Below are 21665 nucleotides of genomic sequence, written 5' to 3' on the forward strand. Positions count from 1 at the left end.
AGGTCCCAGGTTCAATCCCTGGCAACTCCAGTTCAAAGGACCCAATAGCAATTGATGGAAAAGACCTTGGAGAACTGGTATCAGTTAGAGCTAGACAATATAGAGCTAGATGGACAGACAGCTGCTCTGAGGCAGCTTCTTATGTATCCATCGCTTTCTTCCCTATAACCTGGTGCCCTCCAATATTTTGGACTACAATTTCCCATAATCCCTAACCACTGACCATGCTGGATGGGGCTGATGGGAGTTGTAGTACAAAACATCTGGAGGGCACTGGGTTGGATTGGTGAAAGCTGGCATAGCTAGAAAGGTATGCACCGGTTAATGTATTTTCTTGTTGCAATCACATGGTTAGCGTGCCACATACGGAATTCCCTGTAGAGTGGAAGGGGAGCCCAATGTGTCTATAAAGCTTTATCTGCTGGCTTCACACAATTGTTATCATTATCTGGTTGGCCTTCAAGTGATCGTTGTAATTGTGCCACTGAAATGCTATCCACCTTTAAGGAGTTTTGTGTGAACCGGTGTTTGCTTTTGGGACAGATCCTGAAACATACAGAATTATCAGATTCGTACAATCCGAAATGGCCATGTGCTTACCACAGTGTTTATGCACTGGGAATCTGAGACACAACCTCCATTTCCATTCTGACATTCATCTATGTCCGAACAGACCTAATACAATAAAAAGAAAGCAAGTTAATTCCAGTGAGCCTACTATTCAAATAGAAAATGATTACGTTAAGAAGTCTTTAAAAGTAGATTAAAAGTAATAATAATCTGATGTTAATGCTAATTACGAAACAAACTGAAAGTACAGGAAAAGGTCATGTGATCATTCCACAGCCGTAGATCCTGCTGACGGACAGAGGGCTCCTCGTGCTACCATTCAAAACACATTGTATAGCTATTCTGCCGTCATCCTTTCAGCGGCAAGTTAAGATTTTCCTCTACTCCCAGGCATTTGTCAGCATATGATAAGGTTTTAACCGGTCCTAGAATATCCATTGTTGTTTGTTTTTAATTGTTTTTGCATTTAAATAGTTTTTATATTATATTTTATATTATATTTTACATCTTTTGTAAACCACCCAGAGAGCTTTGGCTATTGGGTGGTATAGAAATGAAATAACAACAACAACATTTTATTTATTTATTTAGAATATTTCTTGGCCGCCTTCCAGGGCAGAAGCCCTCCCAAGGCAACTTACAGCAATAAAACACATACACACAGAACAATGTAGACATTTATACAGACATCTCATTTACATCTTTAAAGAAGAAGAATAAGTTCCGTTGTCTAATACACCTTATAAACGTATATAGAGCCCGACATTTTTTGCGTCTGATGGTCATGAGATCACGCACCTGTTTGTTATTTTTGGCAGTGTTTATTCCCACTCCTTGAACCATCTGCCCAATGTATCCGGGTGGGCAGGCCTCACACCTGAAACCTGGACCCATGTTCACACATCTCACCCCTGGGAAGCATGGATTATATCGGCACTAAAAGGCAGACATCAGATTTATTCAACATACTAATGATATAGCATCCAGCCAGCAAACCGAAGAGCCCATTCAGATATTTGTTAGAAGCATAAATTAAGGGCAAACCCCAACATTTCTTTACATCTCTGTCTAGCAGTTATGATTGGGGTTCCCAACCTCCTGGGAGCAGTGGGGACATTTGGAATTTTGAGAGTGCCATGGGCGTTCTCACAAAATAGCTCTCATGGGAGCACCTTGCCCGTTCATCAAATGGCTGCCATGATGGATGTTGCAGGTCACATAACACTAATTTCCTAGAAGGCGAACTGCTGAGAGTGACAGAAAAGCAACTTGCCCAAAAACCTAAGTACAAGGCAGAGGTGGGGCCAAAACACAAAACCCTTCTTTCGAACCCAAATAAAGATGGTGCCGGAGGGTAGCCCTTCATTTTGCACCATGCCAGCCTCCCAGTTAAAAAAAAAACAGGAGAGGCAGGAAACCTGGTGGGCACCATGAGAAGTGTCGGTGGGCACATTGGCATCCACGGATACCAGGGTGGAGACCCCAGAACTATGTCTTTTTTTCATTTTTACTTGAGTAGATATAGGGGGCCTGATCCGGAACTTAAACCCATCCCCCTACTCTCCCAAGCTAGGGTCTGTATCTGAATTGTGGCCCTGTGGCTACTCTAGAATAAAAATGAAAAAATACATAGTTGTTCAACACAGATTTAGAATAATCTCTGTTTTGGCTCCGACTCAGACTTCTGAATCCCTGCTTCTAATGTTTAACACCTGAAGAGGGGACTCACATATTCCACCCTCAAGGCACGTGCCTCCTGAGGACCTGGAGACTACCCTCAGGCGAAGAATGAGGTCACATCCTGGATTTCTCTGGCTCCAAAACTCACATGCTTCCCACTCTCTCCCACTGCGGTTAACACGGATTCTTTTAAAAAAACCATCACATTTTACCTCATCAATATCTGTGCAAATAACTCCATTTCCAGTGAAGCCTTCGGGACAAGGCCCGCACTGAAATCCATCTGCTGTGTCTGTGCATCGCACCCCTTGGAAACAAGAACTGGCTTCACATTTGGGCTTAGGGGGCGGTGGGGGCGGAGTGGGAAAACTTCCAGCTCCCAATCCTGCGATCATAAAGGACAAAATTTTTAGCCATCTTGCTACCGATTGGCAAAGCTTGAGACAAATGCTAAAAATAGCAACCATCGAGGCAGTGGATCGGTCCTCTTGCTGAATCAAAGCAGTTATCTTCTGAGAGCGTTGTGTGATGAAAACACAGTGTGTATCTGTTTCGCTGCTTGCACGCACCGCAGGAGCCCTGCCACCACGGCTGGCTCCAGATTCTGGCAGAACCTGAGCACTGTGCCTCCCTCCTTGCCATTGCCAGCACAGGCCTTTTGCTTGCTCCCTGCCCTCTCTGTGGGCCTAATATGCTCAGAAGGAGAGGGCAGGGCAAGTGGAGGTTGCTGCCCCTTCCCCCTTCATCTCGTCACTCATATGCTTGGAGAGGCAGCACGAGCAAGGAGGAGGGGAGGCTGCAGGGCTCTGGGGTCAGCAGTGGGCACCCTTCTGGCGCATGGGCCCTAGCGGATACCCAGTAATGCTGACCCCTGATGCCAGCTTTGCTCGCCACTCCGAGCTTCCCCCTCCGTGTCATTATGGGGGCAGGGAGCGGGGGGAGACACAGGCATATGCATTCATCACACATGACAGTACACAAAAATATGGGGAACATGCAATTTCCTACAAGGAAGCAATAACTGTATAGGGAATCTGATAGACAGATGTGATCCTGGTTTCACATAAGAAAGGCTAGTTCTGTACTGCTGTTCATCTGCTTCCTGTTTGAGAGAGAGGCACGAACAGCTCTATCCCACATTCAGTGAAAAATAAAAGTGTTCACAACTGGGTTATTTCCCATTCAGTGTTCATTTTGATTTATAGATATTAGTCTGACAAATATCAACCAATATCTTGAGGAGGCTGCAAAGCATCTCTATACTTGGGTGGTCATTTGGTTGCAGTTCTATGCACACTTACTTGGGAGTAAGCTCTACTGGGCACTTGAGGGGCTGAGTAAACATGCATAGGACTGGGTTGTGTATTGTTTTAATCAGTAGATTAATCAATTAAGGCTATGCTGCCCAATTCTATGCATTTTTACATGGAAAGAAATCCCATGAAATTCAGTGACGTTTACTCCCAAGTAAGTGTGCATAGTTAGTGGCTAAAACCATGGTTTCCTTTGTGGTTTGACTGTACGGTTTATAAAATCATATTTTAAATCGGGAAATACAAAAGTACTTACCACATGCCTGGCATTCGGCAATTGTATTCCTCAAAAAAGTTGTTTCTTTAACCTTGAAGTTATATAAAATAAATATATTCATCAGTCTCATTTATCTTGAATTGCTACTAGCACTATTATATATTGTCCAGAAAATGCAGAGAACAGAATTAATACTATTGAATAATATTAACCTAGATTTGCAAATACTTACTCAAGTATTATTTATTATTATTTCTTATTTATTTATTGCATTTATATCCTGCCTTTTTTCCTCTTGCAAGGAACCCAAGGCGGCTTACATCCTCCTCCTCTCCATTTTATCCTCACAACAACAACCCTGTGAGGTAGGTTGGGCTGAGAGTCTGTGACTGGCCCAAAATCACCCAGTGAGCTTCCATGGCCGAGTGGGGACTAGAACCCGGAACCCCCGGATCCCAGTCCAGCACTCTCACCACTACACCACGCTGGCTCTCATAATTATTCATACTGGACCCTGGGCCAAATCTACTTCAAATAAGCGGCCATAATTTCTTATTTTAGCCTTCCGTTATCTTCACCAGAACTATGCAGAACATGCAACATTTATTACTGAGCTCAAAAGCCTATGCTCCACAAGCAGGAGAATTAATGCAAGGCTTAAACTTAGATTTGGGCTTTGATCATTTGCTGCATAAATTTCACCTTCATTCTGACCTGTGTTTAAATTAATGGCTGAATTATAATGCTACTCCAGAATGCCTGGACTGGCCCAAACTAGGTTGTATCATATAAACACAGCATGTGTGGAACTAGATAGTGACTGTGTGGTGATCAAGTGATTAAATATACTTTGGGATTTTTCTGAGAAAATCTAGTGAAAGTACACACCTGACCTTAAACCTGCCTTATTTTATTGCTTTTATATGTCACAGAATTAGCTCCAGGGCCTCATTAATGTTGCCAATTCTGGAAAAGTTTGCAGGGTCAGGCTCATAAATCATTTTATGAAGTTAGACGTATCTTCATGTTCTGAGTCAGGTTCCTTCCTGGAATTTAGTCAATGGTATGATTGAGGAATGAACTATGCCATGCACATTTAAAAACAACCAACTGCCTTATTAAAACTGCAGTGGACTATACATATATTTCTTCCTGCAAAGCACAGAGGTTTGCACAGATGGTTCAAATACAGATGAATTTTCTGCAGAGATAATATACCCGTTTGGCTAGCGCATAGCAAAAGTTATAAAAACATCATCAAATACCTGTTGTCTCAGAAGATCTTTCACATCACCTAGTATTTGGTTCATTTGCATCATGTGACCTAATAACTGCCTGTTAAAGTCACCCATAGAGACACCTACAATAATAAATTGAAAGCATTCAAATCATGTCATTCAGTAGGTTCAGAAATACACACTTATATAGCCCTTCCCAGTATTCAAATTGCTTTTCAACATGCTGTTATCCTATTAATCTAGCACTGAGGCTTCAGCTATCTGGTCATCTGAGCCTAAGCATGTTTACTCAAAAGTCCCAATAACGTTTCATAAGGACTCACTTCCAGGCCTGATCTTATGCATGTTTACTAGATAGGGATTTTTGTGACTGATTCACAAAATCAATTAAGACTGATTGATTGATTTGCCTTTCCACCCAAAAATGGTGCTCAAGGCAGCTAACAATAATAGAACCCAAACTCAAATGGAGCAGCCATGGAGAGATATTGCTGCAAGAAATGCTGGTGTTATACTATCATTTCCCACAGTAAGCGTATAATGAACGGACACACACATGAGCACAAGCAGCTGGGACCCTGGGCGTCTCTACATTATGGAAAAATCCCGCAGCCTTATCACAGCATTTGTTTCTGTTTCCTTCACAGGATCAGGATGGGCTCATTAGATAGCGAGCATGTGACTGGGAATTGAAAACTTCCCTTCTCGGCAATGATTTATAGTGTTCAGTGAAACTCTGCCATCTAGTAGCTGCTGATATTTTGGGTTAAATTTTATTTCGTCTCATCTCTGATCTTTTTAAAAGCGGAGTTAAGCTCAAAAAGTGCAGGAAACTCTCTGGAGGTTGATGACGTCATGTAAAGGACTCACAAACTTCCGTACGTGGACAATCATGAGCATGCAATAAAAGCCACATGTAGAAATGCTCCCTGTGTAACACAGGTGATTCTTGCTGCAATCATAATGTGTGGAGCTGTCCTAAGACGAAGAAATACAGCTGCCATCGGATCCTGAGCTGTCATATCTAAGGCACATCAGATCTCCCAAAGTCAGTCATGGCCAACTTCATTTCAACTAATACACAAATGCAAAAATAACCATGCACTGACTTATTCAGTCTGATGATATGCATTTTTTTGCCTACATATGGTGAAATATTCAGTTTAAATTGCTTTTGGCTACTGGTTTGCTATATCTGTTTAACAGGTTTACTAGAAAACATGCCCACAGTACAACACAAGCCAAGGTATTACTTTTCTAAGAACATACACATCTAACCTTAAAGAAGAAATTACTTCATAGCATGACCTCATCCCCCGCTAGCAAAGGGGGAGGAATGGGATCAAAGGCCTCCAAGCTGCTTCTCTTCCTTCTTCACTGATGGATCTTACAGTAGCTGCATCAAAGCACCGCCATATCATCATTCTTCAGAAAAGAATGGGGAGAGAAAGGGTGCCTATACCGACAGACACTTACCCGGTTCGTGTGATCGTCACAACCCATCGCGGCTTATTATTATTATTATTTAAGCCATGGTGGGGTGTGGCATGTGCCAGCAGCCATTTTGAATATTCATATCGCAGTGAGTGAGTGCCGTGGCTTATTGTGTCATCTGAACCTGGCAAAGGTGGGTTGTTGGCGTGGTTAACAAACCACCCACAACCCTGAAACAGCCCAGTTTGCATGACTAAGTGGCTGTGAAAGGGCATTCACCACATTGTATGCAGATGTACACGTCTCTGGCCCAGGAACAAATTCAAAGGAAATCAGTTCTGCCAGTCTGCTGTAAATGCTGGTTGTGCACAGCACTGATTAGCTAACGCTTGTGATGTCAAAAAACACCCCCCTGTTCTTGGTGCAGTTTTCCAGGACTTTTTACACTGAGTTCCCTCTTTTCAAAAAAATAACCAAAGCAACCAAAAATGGGGGGGGGGACCAGTTCATAGCATGCTTTCAACATTTAAAAAGGTGAACAGTTTGTCTGAAGATTGAGGGGGAGGAGCAAGACAGATAAATTAAATTAGTATTTGCATTGCTGACTACATCTTTCAAATGCTTTGTGCTGGAGGCTGGAAACTGAGCTTCCTCCACAGGAGTAAAAGCTTGGAGAGTCCTACATAAGTTATGGCTGTATGCTGCTAAGAGGTTATTTCCATCCTTTTTTCCTTTCATCTCCACTCTACTTACCTGCCATATAGTTTTGGAGGAAAATCCATGGATTCAGCCACCTTCCTTTTAAAAGATCCACCAGTTAGGAGGTGGATGGGACTGCCTTCAAAGAAGAGCGGAAACCTGCCTCCTCTCGCCTGCAGGTCAACTTCTAAGCCCCTCACTGATTTTTTTTTTTTAAATCCTGGGTTGCTTTTTCCTTGGGGTGAACGACAAGCATGCAAAGAACAGCAGAACTTAGATGGAGAAGGAGGGGCAATCTCAAAAACATGCGACCCTCCTCTCCTGGTAAGAAATGAGCTAGTGCACCCATACCTTCAGTGGGGTTGCCACTTCAGACACCAGCTGTTGCCCTTTTAGGTTTTCAGCTGATAGGAGGAGAAAAGACAGTGACCAGACACAGCTCCACCAGCCCTCTAGGCACAGCTCCTGCCTGTGGTCCAGACCCCTTCCCTCACCAGCTGTGTTAGACATCTGGTGACTTGCTTGCCAAAGCAGACAATGGGGAAACACAGAAGACAGGATCATGGAAAGAATGGGCCAGAGGAGCCACAAACAAACTATGTCTGCTTTTACTCTTCTGTCAACTGGAGAATTAAAGGACAATGTCTGGCGTCCAAGGCACAAGAGGTGGCGACCCTACCGGTTGATTTCAGGACGGCGTGTCTTTGCTTCCTCGTACAGGACTGCTAGACTAAAAATAATTACGAGGATACTCTTCCACATTACTCTCGGAAGACAATTTTTATGCATGTACATAATCGAAACATCACACATTACTTGGATACTGAAGAGCCGGCTCAATCTGTGGAAGGAAACAGTCTTGTAGGCTCGCTGCTTGGGACAATGACCCTCTTACTACTAGCTTCAGCTCTTCCAAAGTGTCCTGGAAGAACAAAGAAGAACAGACAAAGACAGAAGGAAGGCAAAGGCATGTAGTTCAGAAATGTGGAAACACACACACACACACACACACACAGGGCTGGATCCAGTTTAAGCTGGATCAACGGCACTGGTGGAAGACAGCTTCCCTACCCCTTCCTTCTTACCACAACCTCTCCAGGCCCCTGAAAATGCTATACAGAAAGTCAGGAGACCCTGCTGAATGGGGTGAGCTGAAGAGGGAGGGGGGATCCTCCAAAATCAGGTGGAGAGACCTTCCACAAGTGCAGTCCGTCTCGTGGAAGGTCCCTTCCTCTTCTGGAAGGAAGAGCCTGGATCAAGCCCGGTCGCACAGAGGTACCAAAATTCATGCTGTATCCAAGCTTTTCCTTCAAACTGCTCAGAGCAGCTTAAGTGGGTCTGTGGTCCCCCACGGAGACAAAGATCAGGTCTACGCCTCCTCTGTTTCAGCAATGCTTCGGAATCATTAATTTGGGTCCAGGGGCTGTAATGCAGGGCTACCACTGCTTTTAACAGCTTCATGACATGCAGAAGTTCAACAGGTCAATTGCCTTCACTGCAGCTGTACACTGTAGAAAGCCTCTCCTATTGAATTTCTTCCTCTCGAGCTGACGTTGCAGGCACCTGTGCTCTGACAGGGGAAGAAGGAGGTAGCGGTGCCACAGAACTCTCCAGTCACGATGAGAAGATCTACTAGCAAATTAGAGCTTCTCTACATGTGGCTGTTAATCAGCTATTAAATCACTGTATCTTCTTTCAGTTTCGTAACAGAACTGCGATCCAAGAAATACACGAAGAGTGTTTCCTTTCCTGCTTTTTTGCTACATAACCTCTAGGCATTGTGGTGTAGCAGAATAGTGCATATACATAAGTGAAAAAAGCGCTTTCTTTCACTTTCACAATTACATGCTGCATTTTCCCTGCTCTAAAAACCTCACTGAAAGTGCTGGTTAGACACAGAAGTGAAACTGGAGGGTCATGACGTCATTTAAAGAACCTGTAAACAACTGTGAGTAGGGAATGACGCACTCACGATAAATGCTTTGCGTGGAAAACCCTTACTCTCCAAGGGGATGAACTTGAACGGAAGGACTCACTCATTTCCCCTGCTCTCTCCCCACCCTGACAACTGCCACCTCCATGTCCCTGTCACACCCAGCTCCCAGCCAATCTGCAAACTTTGGCACGAATGCCCCATTGCTTCTCACCTGTGCTTTCTTCTGCAGTGTCCGTAATTCCACTGACTCTGAGTTTTGCAACAGTCCCAAAAAAGCTTTTGGCAGATCTTGAATGGAATCCACCTGCAGACAGTCCGCATACAGTTCTGCTTTGCTGGAGCTACGTGGCCGGCCACTGAGCTTGAGAAGGACCACGTGGCGCTTTCCATCTGCCAGCAGCACATTGCTGAAGATCACAGCACTTAATTTCCTGTCGTTCCTCAAATATCGAAGGGAAACTAGCAGAAAATAACATCATTGTAAGGTGAGAAAGCAGTAGAAGCGGGATATGGTAAAAACCCTGCCAACGGAGGAGAAAGCGTGTGGAAAGTTACAGAAAATCCTTGCCAGCCTGGCTGCTCTGAGTTGAATTGTGTCTGTTGTGACAATTCAGCCTTCTAGTTAGCAATTTACTCATAGATGTATATACCATGAGTATTATCCTAGATGTGGATTAATAATAAAATAGCTAACAAAAGGAGAGGGAAAAAACAGCAGTATGAGCTCGCAGGGTACGTATTGGACTTGAACCTAAAGATCGAAGTCAGGGATAGTTAAACGATGAAATTTTCTACCACAAGACATAGTGATGGCCACCAATTTGGATAGCTTTAAAAGGGGGTTAGACTGGAGGAGAAGGCTATCAAATGGCTACTAGTCCTGATGACTATATGTTACCCCAGTATCAGAGGCAGTATGCCTATGTGCACCAGTTGCTGAGGAACATGGGTGGGAAAGTGCTTGTGCACTCATGTCCTGCTTGTGGGTTTCCCATTGACAGCTGGTTGGCCACTGTGCGAACAGAATGCTGGACTAGATGGACCCCCGGTCTGATCCAACATGGCTCTTTTTATGTTCTTATGGACAGTCAACCTTGTACCCTTCAATTGTATTGGACTACAATTCCTATCATCCCCAACCATTGGCCATCCTAGGCGTTGTAGTCTAAATAGCTGGAGGGCACCAGGTTGGCTGCCTCTGGTCTAAATTCAAGTCCTTTCCATGGTTATAGATTCACTGAGTGGCCATGGGTAAATCCCTTCTGCCTAGTTTCCATTGCCTATTAATATCCCTGAAATAGCAAGAGCTGTAGCAGGATTGGCCCAAAACATTCTGGTGCCTGAGGAAGAAAATCCAGAGAGTGCCCCTGGCCACATAATAATTACACATGAAAGTATGGATCATTTCCTTAATGTGCCCCCAAATCTGTTCCCTAAGGGCCAAGTTAGATATGATTTGGGAGATGACATGTTTGTTCAGCCCTTGGCCAGCTGCCTCACTGCCCAATTCTAAGATTAGCTCTTGGGGTATCCCATGGGCACCGACATGTCCACAGACAGTTCTCTTGAAACTGGAGAGGGTTCAAAGGAGGGCAACGAAGATGATCAGGGGACTGGAAACAAAGCCCTATGAAGAGAGACTGAAAGAACTGGGCATGTTTAGCCTTGAGAAGAGAAGACTGAGGGGAGATATGATAGCACTCTTCAAGTACTTGAAAGGTTGTCACAGAGAGGAAGGCCAGGATCTCTTCTTGATCATCCCAGAGTGCAGGACACGGAATAATGGGCTCAAGTTACAGGAAGCCAGATTCCAGCTGAACATCAGGAAAAACTTCCTGAGTGTCAGAGCAATATGACAATGGAACCAATTACCTGGGGAGGTGGTGGGCTCCTCCACACTGGAGGCCTTCAAGACGAGGTTGGACAGCCATCTGTCAGGGATGCTCTTACTTGGATTCCTGCATTGAGCAGGGGGTTGGACTCGATGGCCTTGTAGGCTCCTTCCAACCCTACTATTCTATGATTCTATGATTCTTGGCACCTGCCAGGCTCCCTGTCCCTCCCAATTTTTAGTTTGTGTCTCATGGTTTTTTTGTAATAAAAAATCTTAACTGGGAGGCTGGCATGCTGCAAACCCCACCTTTGCCTTGCATTTCAGTTCTTGGTAAACTTACTTTTCTTTTAGTCTCACCAGTTTGCCTTCCGAGAAATGAGTATTTTGTGAAAAGCCATACCCACCATGGCAGCCATTTTGTGAGAGCACCCATGACACTCAGAATTCCAAAAGTGCCCACCAGCCCCAAAAGGTTAGTGACCTTTTAAAGGTGCCCTTTAAAGGTACCTATTAATATCTACCTATTTATTTTAAAGGTAACTATTTTTATAAAAATATAAGATATTTTTAATCTAGAACCAAACTAAATGATGCAAACTACATATATGCATTCAACTTGTCTTGTTTTTACTTTAAAATAGGAGCTACTGGGTGGTGGTCAGGATAAGGACCATGGAAAACAAAGGCGGGGTTTCTGGTGAAAATGCCCCCCCCCCAGCTGCTATCTGCACTGGGATGGAAGCTGCCAGTGGTACCAACACCTTGCTATGTGGCATACCTGTAGTCCTGACTGTTCACAGCAAGTTGGGGAATGATGCGGTGACAGGGCTGGGGAGGAAACGAACAGGCAGGAGAAGCCACGTTTGCCTCACCTCCTGCTGCATCAGGAGATGTACAGATATATGAACCCACAATCTTTGGCTTTGAATCTGGTAAGCCCAGAAGTAAGACTCAGCATCTGGAGCACAAATGAATAAATGGAGCAGAGAGTCAGAGAGTAAGAGAAAGCAGCAAAGAATGGAAGAGCCTGCAATTGGACAGCAGCCATGAGACAGGACTGCCTGAGGGCAGCTGGATTGGATGGAAGATCAAAGTTCATCTGAGGGGGTGGCATACTGTTTTTGGAGAGAGCATGGGAGGGGACCAGAGACACAATTATATTTAAAACATCTGTGCTTCTGCACCCTTCCACTGCAGGAAAACTTTGAATTAATGGTGCCAACGGATAATGAGAGTTCAGTCCCTTTCATTGTAGAGAAACCCAAGTACCTGCTGTTCCGTTTCTGAAGAGCAATAAAAGGACATCACTTTAGGATACCAGAAATCCCATCAGATATTTGAACAGGCTTCAAAGAGCTGTTGCTAAGTGAGCTCACAATATTTTTTAAGAAAACACTGTTTTTCAAAGGTGGCAGTTCTTTCTTGAGCATATCTCCAGGTGAAGGGGAGATTGGGGGAGGGGGGGAATAGTAGACATAAGAGTATCTAGGGAGACTGCTGCATATATTTTGGATGGTCAAGGACTCAGCCAGAAGAGGGAATTTAGATCAGCAGATGGTTTTGTGATTATTTTGTCCATTTTTGGAATGCTGTAACCTGGTTAAAAATATTTTCATTTCCCCACTATTAAAAAAAATCAGCCTTTGTGATATGAGAAGAATGAAAAGAGAGCAACTTTTAGACAAGCTGCATTTGTCAGTAAACTGTAAGTTCAAACAGTCCTATGGTGAGCAGTATATGTTAAACAAAAAGTGCACAAAATCCATTGAAATCAGAAAGTGTACAAGACATCTGCAGAACAGTATTCAAGTGAGGATTTCTTTTTCATATGATATCCAAGGATATACGCAATGTCATGTATATATGTAATGTATATATGCCAATTATATTATTTCTGGGGTACGAAAGGAGTTACTTCTGTGTTAACATTACCTAGCTCTACCATCAATAGCTTGATAACCCTTCAAATGAAGTGGTGAAGCATGAAGAGCCCCACTGCAGGAGAAAAAGCCTGTTAATGCTGTTTTTTATCCCCAGTTACAAAAGCTTCCCCTAGTCCAGCATTCTCCAACTTGGTATCCCCCTGGTATCCATGCTGGAGGGCACTGAAGGCTGTCCTAGTCTTAGACTAGTGCAACGTGCTATATGTGGGGCTACCCTTGAAGGGCGTACGGAAGCTTCAGTTGATGCAAAGTGTGGCAGTTCGGCTGTTAAGTGGTGCACGGTATTGTGATCATATCACCCCAATAGTAAAACATCTGCACTGATTGCCAACCGTTTTCTGAGCTCAATCCAAGGTGTTGGTTTTAACCTTTAAAGTGGCTTAGGGCCTGGCTATCTGAGCAACCACACGTCTCGGTATGAACCTCATCAGTTACTAAGATCAGCAGGAGAGGCCCTTTGAAGACACTCCTGCTTGCAGAGCCCCTCTTGTCAGGCACGTGGGAAAAGGCTGTCTCCTATGTTGCTCCCCAACTCTGGAATCTTTTGGAGTTGCATCTGGTCCCCACTCTCTCACTGTTCACGAAAGGGAGCAAGGCATAACTTTTTAACTTGGCTTTTAACATTGTTTTTATGATTTTAAATATTGTTTCATTATGTTTTATCTGATTATAATTTTTATGCTTTGGATCTTTTGCAAACCATCTTGATTGATCTAGAAAGGTGGTAAAGAAGTACTATAAATAAATACAAAATAAATAGTTCCATACAAGTTAGTGGAATGATGAAATTACCTAAACTGGATCATGAGCAGCTGCTGGCCTAATTAACCACCTTTCTAACAGAAATGTTTGTTTTTTTAAAAGAGAGAGAGAGAGAGACAGAAATCTAAATCTTTTTGAAGGAAAATGCAGTATTGAAATAGACTAGATCGTATCACAACCAGGTTCTGCTTTAACTCATTTCACTCCTAAGGGAAACATAAAGAAAGAAAGAAAGAAAGAAAGAAAGAAAGAAAGAGACAGACAGACAGAGTTCTGGAATAGCGATGCATCACTCAGAAGAAAAAAAATACTTTTAGCTGTTGTATTTTTATTTTTAAAGGGCTACCTGAGTGCACATATAGATATATGGATACGCAATCATCCCTTCACAAACTCAAAAACAAACAATTTTGAAATTTTTGGTACTGCTCCAGGGATTGCTGAGGTGGAGGGAGGTGGTTCACTCATCGTGGCACTATCCCATATGCACCCTTTACCGTCAGACCAACTATATGCTTGCCTATCGCAGCAGCACAAGTCATGTTCCTGGAAGCTAGTTTTTGGCTTTGCCAGGTATTGACTAGAAATGCTGTAAAAGCCTGCACAACCCGTTTGATCAGCGCCTGTAGGAGGAACCCAAAAATGAATGGTGTACTGCTGGCACTGACAGCCTCCAAGTCTCTGTTGTTGTTGTACTTAAAACAGCAAAAATCCTAGATTTATTTATTGGTTTCTATCCTGTTCAAATGCTTACATACCACACATGGTGGCTTATAGCAATCAAGGTCAATGATAAAATAAATAATTACAATATGATAAAACAGAGGCAGGCTTAGCAATGATATCAGATGGAAAATTATCAACCTGGTAAAACAAGGGCCTGCTGGAATTTTAAAAGTTTTTACTATCTGGCCGAACATGGCAAGAGAAGGGGCCAGCCGAGCAAAGAATTCCAGAATCTGGAAAGAAAGGGGCCAAAGGGGCAAATAATTCCATAATTTGGGTGTGACCACAAAGAAAACCTTTTCTCTTGTCCTCATCAACCAGGCCTCCATCATAGTTGGGATACAGAAAAAGCCCTTCTCCCATTCTTAGGGAGTGGGCCAGCTGGTACAGGAGGAAGCAGTCCCTAAGGTCTCTTGGGCCCAAACCATGTAGGTCTTTAAAGGTAATCACCAACACTTTGGATTGTTCCTGGAAACAGATTGGTAATCAGTTGCAGGACAGGTGTGATACAATCCCATCAGAAAATGCCCACTAACTTCCTCACAGTGACATTGTGGACTAGTTCAAGTTTCTGAAGGCTCTTCAAAGGTCTGACCTCATCAGGAAAAGACAGCCAGGAAAAGGTGCTCCTGGCTACAGCTGCCACATGAGCAAACAGGTGCAAAGCTGAGTCCAGGTGCACCATGAAATGACCCCGATACTTCAAGGGGAATGTTAACTCATGCAAAATAAGTTGAATTCCTGTTGCAAAGTCCCTCCCTCCCCCCCCTCTCTCTCCTGACCAAGAGGACATACAGTATGTCTTAACTGGAATGGATTAAGTCTCAGTCTATTAGCTCTCATCCATCCCATTACTATACTGCTTCCAGGCAGTAATTCAGAACCTCATCAATTTTGCTGGTATTAGAAGAAAAGGAGAAATATAGTTGTGTGTCATCTGCCTCTTGGTGACAATGCACCTGAATGACTTTTCCCAGCAGTTCCATGTAGATATTGAATAGTGCAGGGGACAGAAATGACTCCTCTGGGATGCTATGAACCAGCGGCCCAGGCTTTGGGCAGGAGTCTCCCAACGCCACCTTCTGAAACTGATCTTCCAAGGACTGAGTGGAATAATTGTAAAACAGTTCCTCCCAGAGCCATCCTCGCTAGGCCGTCCATAAAGATAACCCAGTCAATGGTATCAAACGTCACTGAATGATCCAGCAGAAGCAACAGAGATGTACATCTTCTATCTAGTTTCTGGCAAACAAAGTTGTTTCAATTCCAAAACCAGGCCTGAAGCCAGATTGAAATGGATCTATATGCAACTCTAATTACCACAAAGTTAAAATGCGATGCCAGAACATTTTGTTATAGAACCCGTATTCCATAGCTGGAGCATTCCAGTGGAAATCTCTTACAATGAATAACATGCCCTAGATCAGTTCCCAGGACTTTATGAAAACATTTTTGAGCGTGTGCACTTAGTTGCAAAGCCTTCCCACTTTCTTTGAAATGTATACTTGCTTTTCATAACATAGCCCAGAGAGCTTCGCTTATTGCAGTATAGAAATGTAATAAGTAGGTAAATATATCTGCTCACCCAGACAAGATCTTTATGAGCTATTTCCTGCTGCTAAATCTAATCATCTTATGTGGTTGTTTCAGTGTTTATTGTATTGTGTGCTTATTTTTGCTTTATATGTTTTATGGATTGTAAATTTTTGTACTGTTGTTGTATGTCTATTTTAACCAAAGGTCATCATAGAAATATTTTGATAAATTAAATCATTAGGAGATCAATCCTATGGCTCCTAGGAAGCATCTGGGGGCCATAGGATAGTTTGGATTCCTGGATCAGAGGTCGGAGACAGTGCTCTGACCTCAGACCCAGGAGACCGAGCTCCCCACCCCCTCCCCCTCGCAGCCAGCATGGAGAGAATTGCACCAGCGGCCTCGGAGAGGAGGGAAAGGGGGAAGATCTGTCAGCGGGGGTGGGGACTGGGGAAGCGGGGATACGAGCTATCCCAAGCCCTCCCCAGCCTCTTTCCCTCCCTCTCCACAGAGCCCAAGCTAGACAAGCAAAACTCCCCAACTAGCAAAAATACAGAGTGGGAGTAGTGCAGAGGCAAAGATTGCCTGTGTGCTCTGCCCACTCTGCATAGGATGCCTGTCAGTCTCCGAGTGCACTCATGCACATGGATCCATGCACACATTATTTTTTTCTCCATAAGCAAACCCCAAAGCTCTGGTTCACACACACACACTCACACACAACACCTGAATGCACACCCACAAGCTTGCGCATACGCAAATCTTGTTACTCCCAAGCTAGATCCTGTTCTCCTCCTCCACATTTGCTAAGGTTGCAGGGCAGGCTATCAAGAACGCACCTAGAATTCGGAAAACAGTTCCAAAGTGCAACTGAGTCCTAACAGTGGTACAAATTCAAGGGTTGGCTAATTATCTGTTGGAATGCATGGATCCCAGGCAGGCAGGAAAGAACACAGGATAGTTTTCAAGCCCCTGCTGAACTGTCATAAACTGCCGCTGGGGTGGATCTCCCTTAGTTGACCATAAGTTGTGCAGGCCTGCTCTAGATGTAAACTGAGCTATAAATTATCCCAGTATTTAAATTATTACAGCTAATCATGATTGATTAGCTGTACAAGTGGATCAATTACATTTGCATTAATTTGCATATGAGTAAAATGAGTTCTGAGGCAAAAAACATAGGTTCTTTATTTTTAGATGATGCATTTGTAAGTCATCATAACAGATATTGTCTTAGAAGAGGCATTCTCTCTGTTTGAATGAGAAGGCCTCATTAAAGATGATGCTTGCCATCGGCAGTTTTTAGAACTGCTTGTGTTCGGAAGAATAGTGTGTGGATCCAAACTAGATGCACCTAGTTCTATGCAACTAACATAGGCCACAATCTTATACACACTTACCAGAGAGCATGTCCCATTGTACTCAATGGCACTTACTTCTAAATAGACATATATAGGATTGTACTTTCAGTCTGGATCCAACTCAATACATTTTTTTTAGAAAAATTTGCTGCCTAATGGATTGCTTCACCTTTTAGCTGATAAAAAGTTTTTTTAATCAATTACTTTTGAATGCAATTAACCCAATACTAAAATGCAATTAAACCAATATTTAAATGCAGTAAGATATTAGATTGCAATATTAGTTCTTAAGTTTATTCTCATTACACATTCATTTTTTCCCTTTGAAGATAACATCACCCATTTCATGTGGTACATTCATAAATTTACTATATCGTGGCAGTGCTTCACAAAAGTCAGCACTGTGGCTCTAAATGAGCGCATTCCACTCAACCAAAAGTACTTTCTGCCATGTGGCTGATTTTATAAGGCCTCTGAAATTGGAACGTTTATCTTGCACAGTCAGAGCTAAACTTTGGGATCAACTAAATTAAGTTCCCATCTTTCATATGCTGGATGCAGCATGTGCGTGTATCTATAAAATTCCTCAGTAATTTGAAACAGTGATTTCCCAAGGGGGGGGGGGAAACGGACTTGATTCTTTGAGAACCATTCATCACCGCTACTGGCAAATTAACTGGCAAAGGGATGACAGTCTCTGTCTCTCAAGAAGAGGAATTAAAGCTGTCCAAGAATGCATAAAAGGTTCTTGCCATAAGCTAGTGCTTATACGTCTCTGAAAAGTGGAATGCAACAAGTATGCAAGTCGGCACTCAAAAGTAGAAGCAACGTATCAGAACTGTACTAACAGCCTTGTTTCCTGGTCTCAGCACTGATAAGACTCCACCTGGAATACTGTAGCTCTGGGCACCACAATTCAAGAAGGATGTCAGCACGTCTGAAAGAATTCAGAAGAGGTCAAAGGAGATGACAAAATGGTCCAGAACACGTATACTAATGTGGCAGCCCATGAGGTGAATCCAGCGCCAAAGCAATTCCCTCTGGCCCTTGGCAGGCCTATCAGATTTTAATCAAGAGTTGTAAAACTCTTGCTTGCCCAAAGTTTCATTCATAAGGAAAAGGGGGAAAAAACACATGGTACATCTTTCCTTTGGATTGTATGTAAGATGTACATAATAACATATATAAATTTACATATTTGTATACAAAGCTGTGTGCCTGAGCACATGCGGCCCAAAATTGTGAAGCACATACTGTTATATATTATGGGGTCAGTTTCAAAATATACCCAGCCCCCAGAACAATATTGGAAAACGGAGCTAGCATGGAGATTATAGAAGTTGACCATCCTTGGTCTAGAAAAGGAGGCAGAAACAAGCAAAGGGAAAATCAGGGCCTGCTCCTGTTGGACTGCCCCTCCCCGGGGAAATGAGAGGGGAAGCAGAGCTATTCCACCAGTCCTGCTGACAAGTCGACTTAATTTTTCCCCCTCTCCCCCCTCCCTTTTCCATGTGTGTCCTATGGGCAGGGACTATCTTTTTGCCGAAGCTATTCTGGGAGCCTTTTTGGGCTGATGAGCAGGATAAAAATACTTTAAATAAAGACAGAAAATAAATAGAAGACAAATCATAAGAGGAAAGATGACAGAAATTTAGCATAGTAGCCTGGGGAGAAGTTTAAGACAAGAGAATAGGCTGACAATGTTCACATTCAATTTTCAAATGTCAAAATACTTAAAACGGTGTCAGGAAAAAAAGGTGTCAAACTAGGGGAGGGCAACCTGTGCCTCTCCAGGTGTTCCTGGACTCCAGCTCTGGTCATGCCTGGCCATTGGCCATGCTGGTTGGGGCTGACAGGAGTTCAAGTCCAATGCCATCTGGAGGGCCGTAGGTTGCACACCCTCAGTTTAAACAATGGTTTACTGCATAGATAGGCAATCTGGTTCCCTCCAGATGTTTTGGACTACAGTTCCCGTCAGCCCAAGCCAGCATGATCAATGGTCAGGAATTATGGGAGTTGTGTTCCACAATGTCCATAGGGCACTGGGCCACCAACCCCTCATTTGCTGATGTACCCGTTGAATGCAGGACCGGCGGTAGTGGGCTTTCCAGTTATTTTCTGAGAGGGTCTGAACAGGGGTTCAAACCTGCTTGGAGGCCTTCTTAATAGACCAGGCCCAATATTTGTAGAAGCCACATAAAACCTATTCATTAAATGTAAGGGGTAAAATCCAACATAGGTCCTACTTCGAGTAGATCCACTGAAATGAATGGGACTTAAGTCAGTCATGATTTTACCCAGTGTGCATACACCGTTCTTTCATTTCATAAGACTTACCTTTATTCACCCGCCCCATCACCGTGAATTCAAAATATTTTCTGTTTTCAGTGGAGGAGTAGAGTCCAAATACAACGGCTGTGCTTTTGGGCTGCAGTTTGAATGTCGCAAGAATGTATACTTCAGTCAGTGTAGAACCGGACAGCGTTTGTTGCAGGAAGGCTTTTACTAGCCTCTGGTTGGGTGTAGAAAGAAGATCAAAAACTATAAAGAGATTAAAAAGAATTTTAAGAAGTTGATGATTAAAATAGACAAGTGGGACAAACCTGCAACAAATTGTTGTACTGTATCCTCACCACCAAACAGGAATGGTCCTGTCTCGGGTTCTGGCCAACCAGCCAGCCATTTTTCTCCTCCAGGACTATTCCATTTCACACACATTTTGTGGCTACTGAGCATGCTCAGTTCCCAGTGGGCTGCTTGGGGGGGAAGGGGGGGCAGGCATCATCCCCTTAATTTTTTATTTTAAATTATTTGTTGTACTTTTGGTACTACTGCAACCCTCAGGATTCCATTGAGCATGCTGATCTCTCTCTTATTTCTCAGAGGCCCCATTTTGGCTACATAGCTATTGGCACTCATCGCCTAAGTGTGCTATTAGAGGGAGTGATTAGCAAAATGCCAGTCATTACAATGAGTAGTATGTGTGTATGTGGCAGGTAGATGTCTATATTACAAATACTTTTGGTTAAGGGTGGCAATGTCTCTCTGGGCACTCTGCGTACAGACATGCATTGCGCCCCTCTATGGGAACCCTGTCAAGGAGGATCAAGCCACCAGGACCCAGTTCACACGATCCTCCCTTACCGTCTCACATGATCTTCCCACTGCACCTGACCAAGCTCTGACAATCCTGCTCATCCATGTGTGAGTGAAACATCTGAATAGGGTGGGTGCATATAAAGATCAACATGTGTAGGCCCAAAATCAATTTGCCCTCCATAGTTCAGGAATCGACCATGTGATTTTGGCCTATGTGTATGTGTGTGCCACCTATTCAAACATTATACACACATATGGATCTTGGGGGTCGGGGGGTGGTATATGTACACCCAGTAGGCAGGGTGGGAAGGCACAATCTGACTCCTCCAACAAAGATAGGGATAAAGTAAGGAGCACCAAGAAAGCCCCAGGGTGATGAGTAGCACAGATTCTGCTCTTACTGCAACAGTGTCCACAAGTGAAACGTTTTACTTTTCCGTTTGGAATGAAATACAGTCATTGATATAGTCCCAGTCTTCAGATATGTAGCCCCAGACTTGGTCACACAAGATTGCAATGGAGGCTGGTGGCTCTGATGTCAGTGGGGTGGTGAATCCACTCCGGATTTCAGTCAGAACACAAAATAACCTTTTAAAAATTCACTAATTATTTCTATGGTGGGAAAATGAATGTTCATCGTTTCAGAAATTTTGGAGGCTCTGAAAATTGATTCGGTTCAGAAACAATGAAGTTATGCCAGTCGTGACATCTGACCGTTTATGAAGTTAGTGCACATACACAAGATCACATCGTTGGACTCTGGATTAGTTTATTTCTGTAACAACGATAACCAGCTGAGTATCCAGGGCCTGGCCATAATGGGAAACTGAATGCAGTGCTGATTAAAGTCTAATCCCAATATGACAAAAGTAATTGTCTTTGGCAGTCCATGTGCCACATTATACTCTCTTCATAATACCAACTGTCAATCAAGCAGGCTGGCCACTTACGCATCGCCAAAAAAGAGGAAACACATCACAAAAAGTGGAGAAATATTTACATCAAAATTTCATATGCTAACTTGTATGTATATATGGAAATTTAGAAAAATAACTACTCTAATCTAAACAGAAGCACATGTATCTTGCAGTAGTGGAGAAGACTGTGACCAGGTATCCTGTGTGCCTGCTCTGTCCACTGTCCAGGTGCTCACAGTTGATGGGCTACTTGTCAGGGTTGGATCGGAGCCCAGAGAGCCCCAAAACAGTTCTGATTCTGAGGAAGAGTTAGAAACCACGGGAGAGGAACCCGTGCGAGTTTCAGAAGAGCAGCCGGAGGGAGAGCCCCTCCCGGTACACATTCCTGAGAGTGATAGTG

General features: G+C 43.4%; 1 protein-coding gene across 1 annotated transcript in view; it reads right to left on the reverse strand.

Annotated features, from left to right (window-relative positions):
* The window catches only part of THBS4 (thrombospondin 4), a 54605-nt gene that overhangs the window by 16136 nt on the left and 16804 nt on the right, over window positions 1-21665 (reverse strand). The window contains exons 2-9 of the mRNA XM_084833365.1: window positions 19587-19790; window positions 9299-9546; window positions 7968-8073; window positions 5046-5140; window positions 3820-3871; window positions 2463-2635; window positions 1369-1506; window positions 601-675 (exon numbers count right to left, since the gene is read on the reverse strand). Coding sequence (XP_084689491.1) covers window positions 601-675; window positions 1369-1506; window positions 2463-2635; window positions 3820-3871; window positions 5046-5140; window positions 7968-8073; window positions 9299-9546; window positions 19587-19790 — 1091 coding nt within the window. The remainder of the gene's footprint in view (window positions 1-600; window positions 676-1368; window positions 1507-2462; window positions 2636-3819; window positions 3872-5045; window positions 5141-7967; window positions 8074-9298; window positions 9547-19586; window positions 19791-21665) is intronic.

Source organism: Heloderma suspectum, chromosome 2 (genome assembly GCF_057233095.1).
Source record: "Heloderma suspectum isolate Gila_16-S chromosome 2, 16-S_ref, whole genome shotgun sequence".
In the NCBI taxonomy this organism is placed as follows: Eukaryota; Metazoa; Chordata; class Lepidosauria; order Squamata; family Helodermatidae; genus Heloderma; species Heloderma suspectum.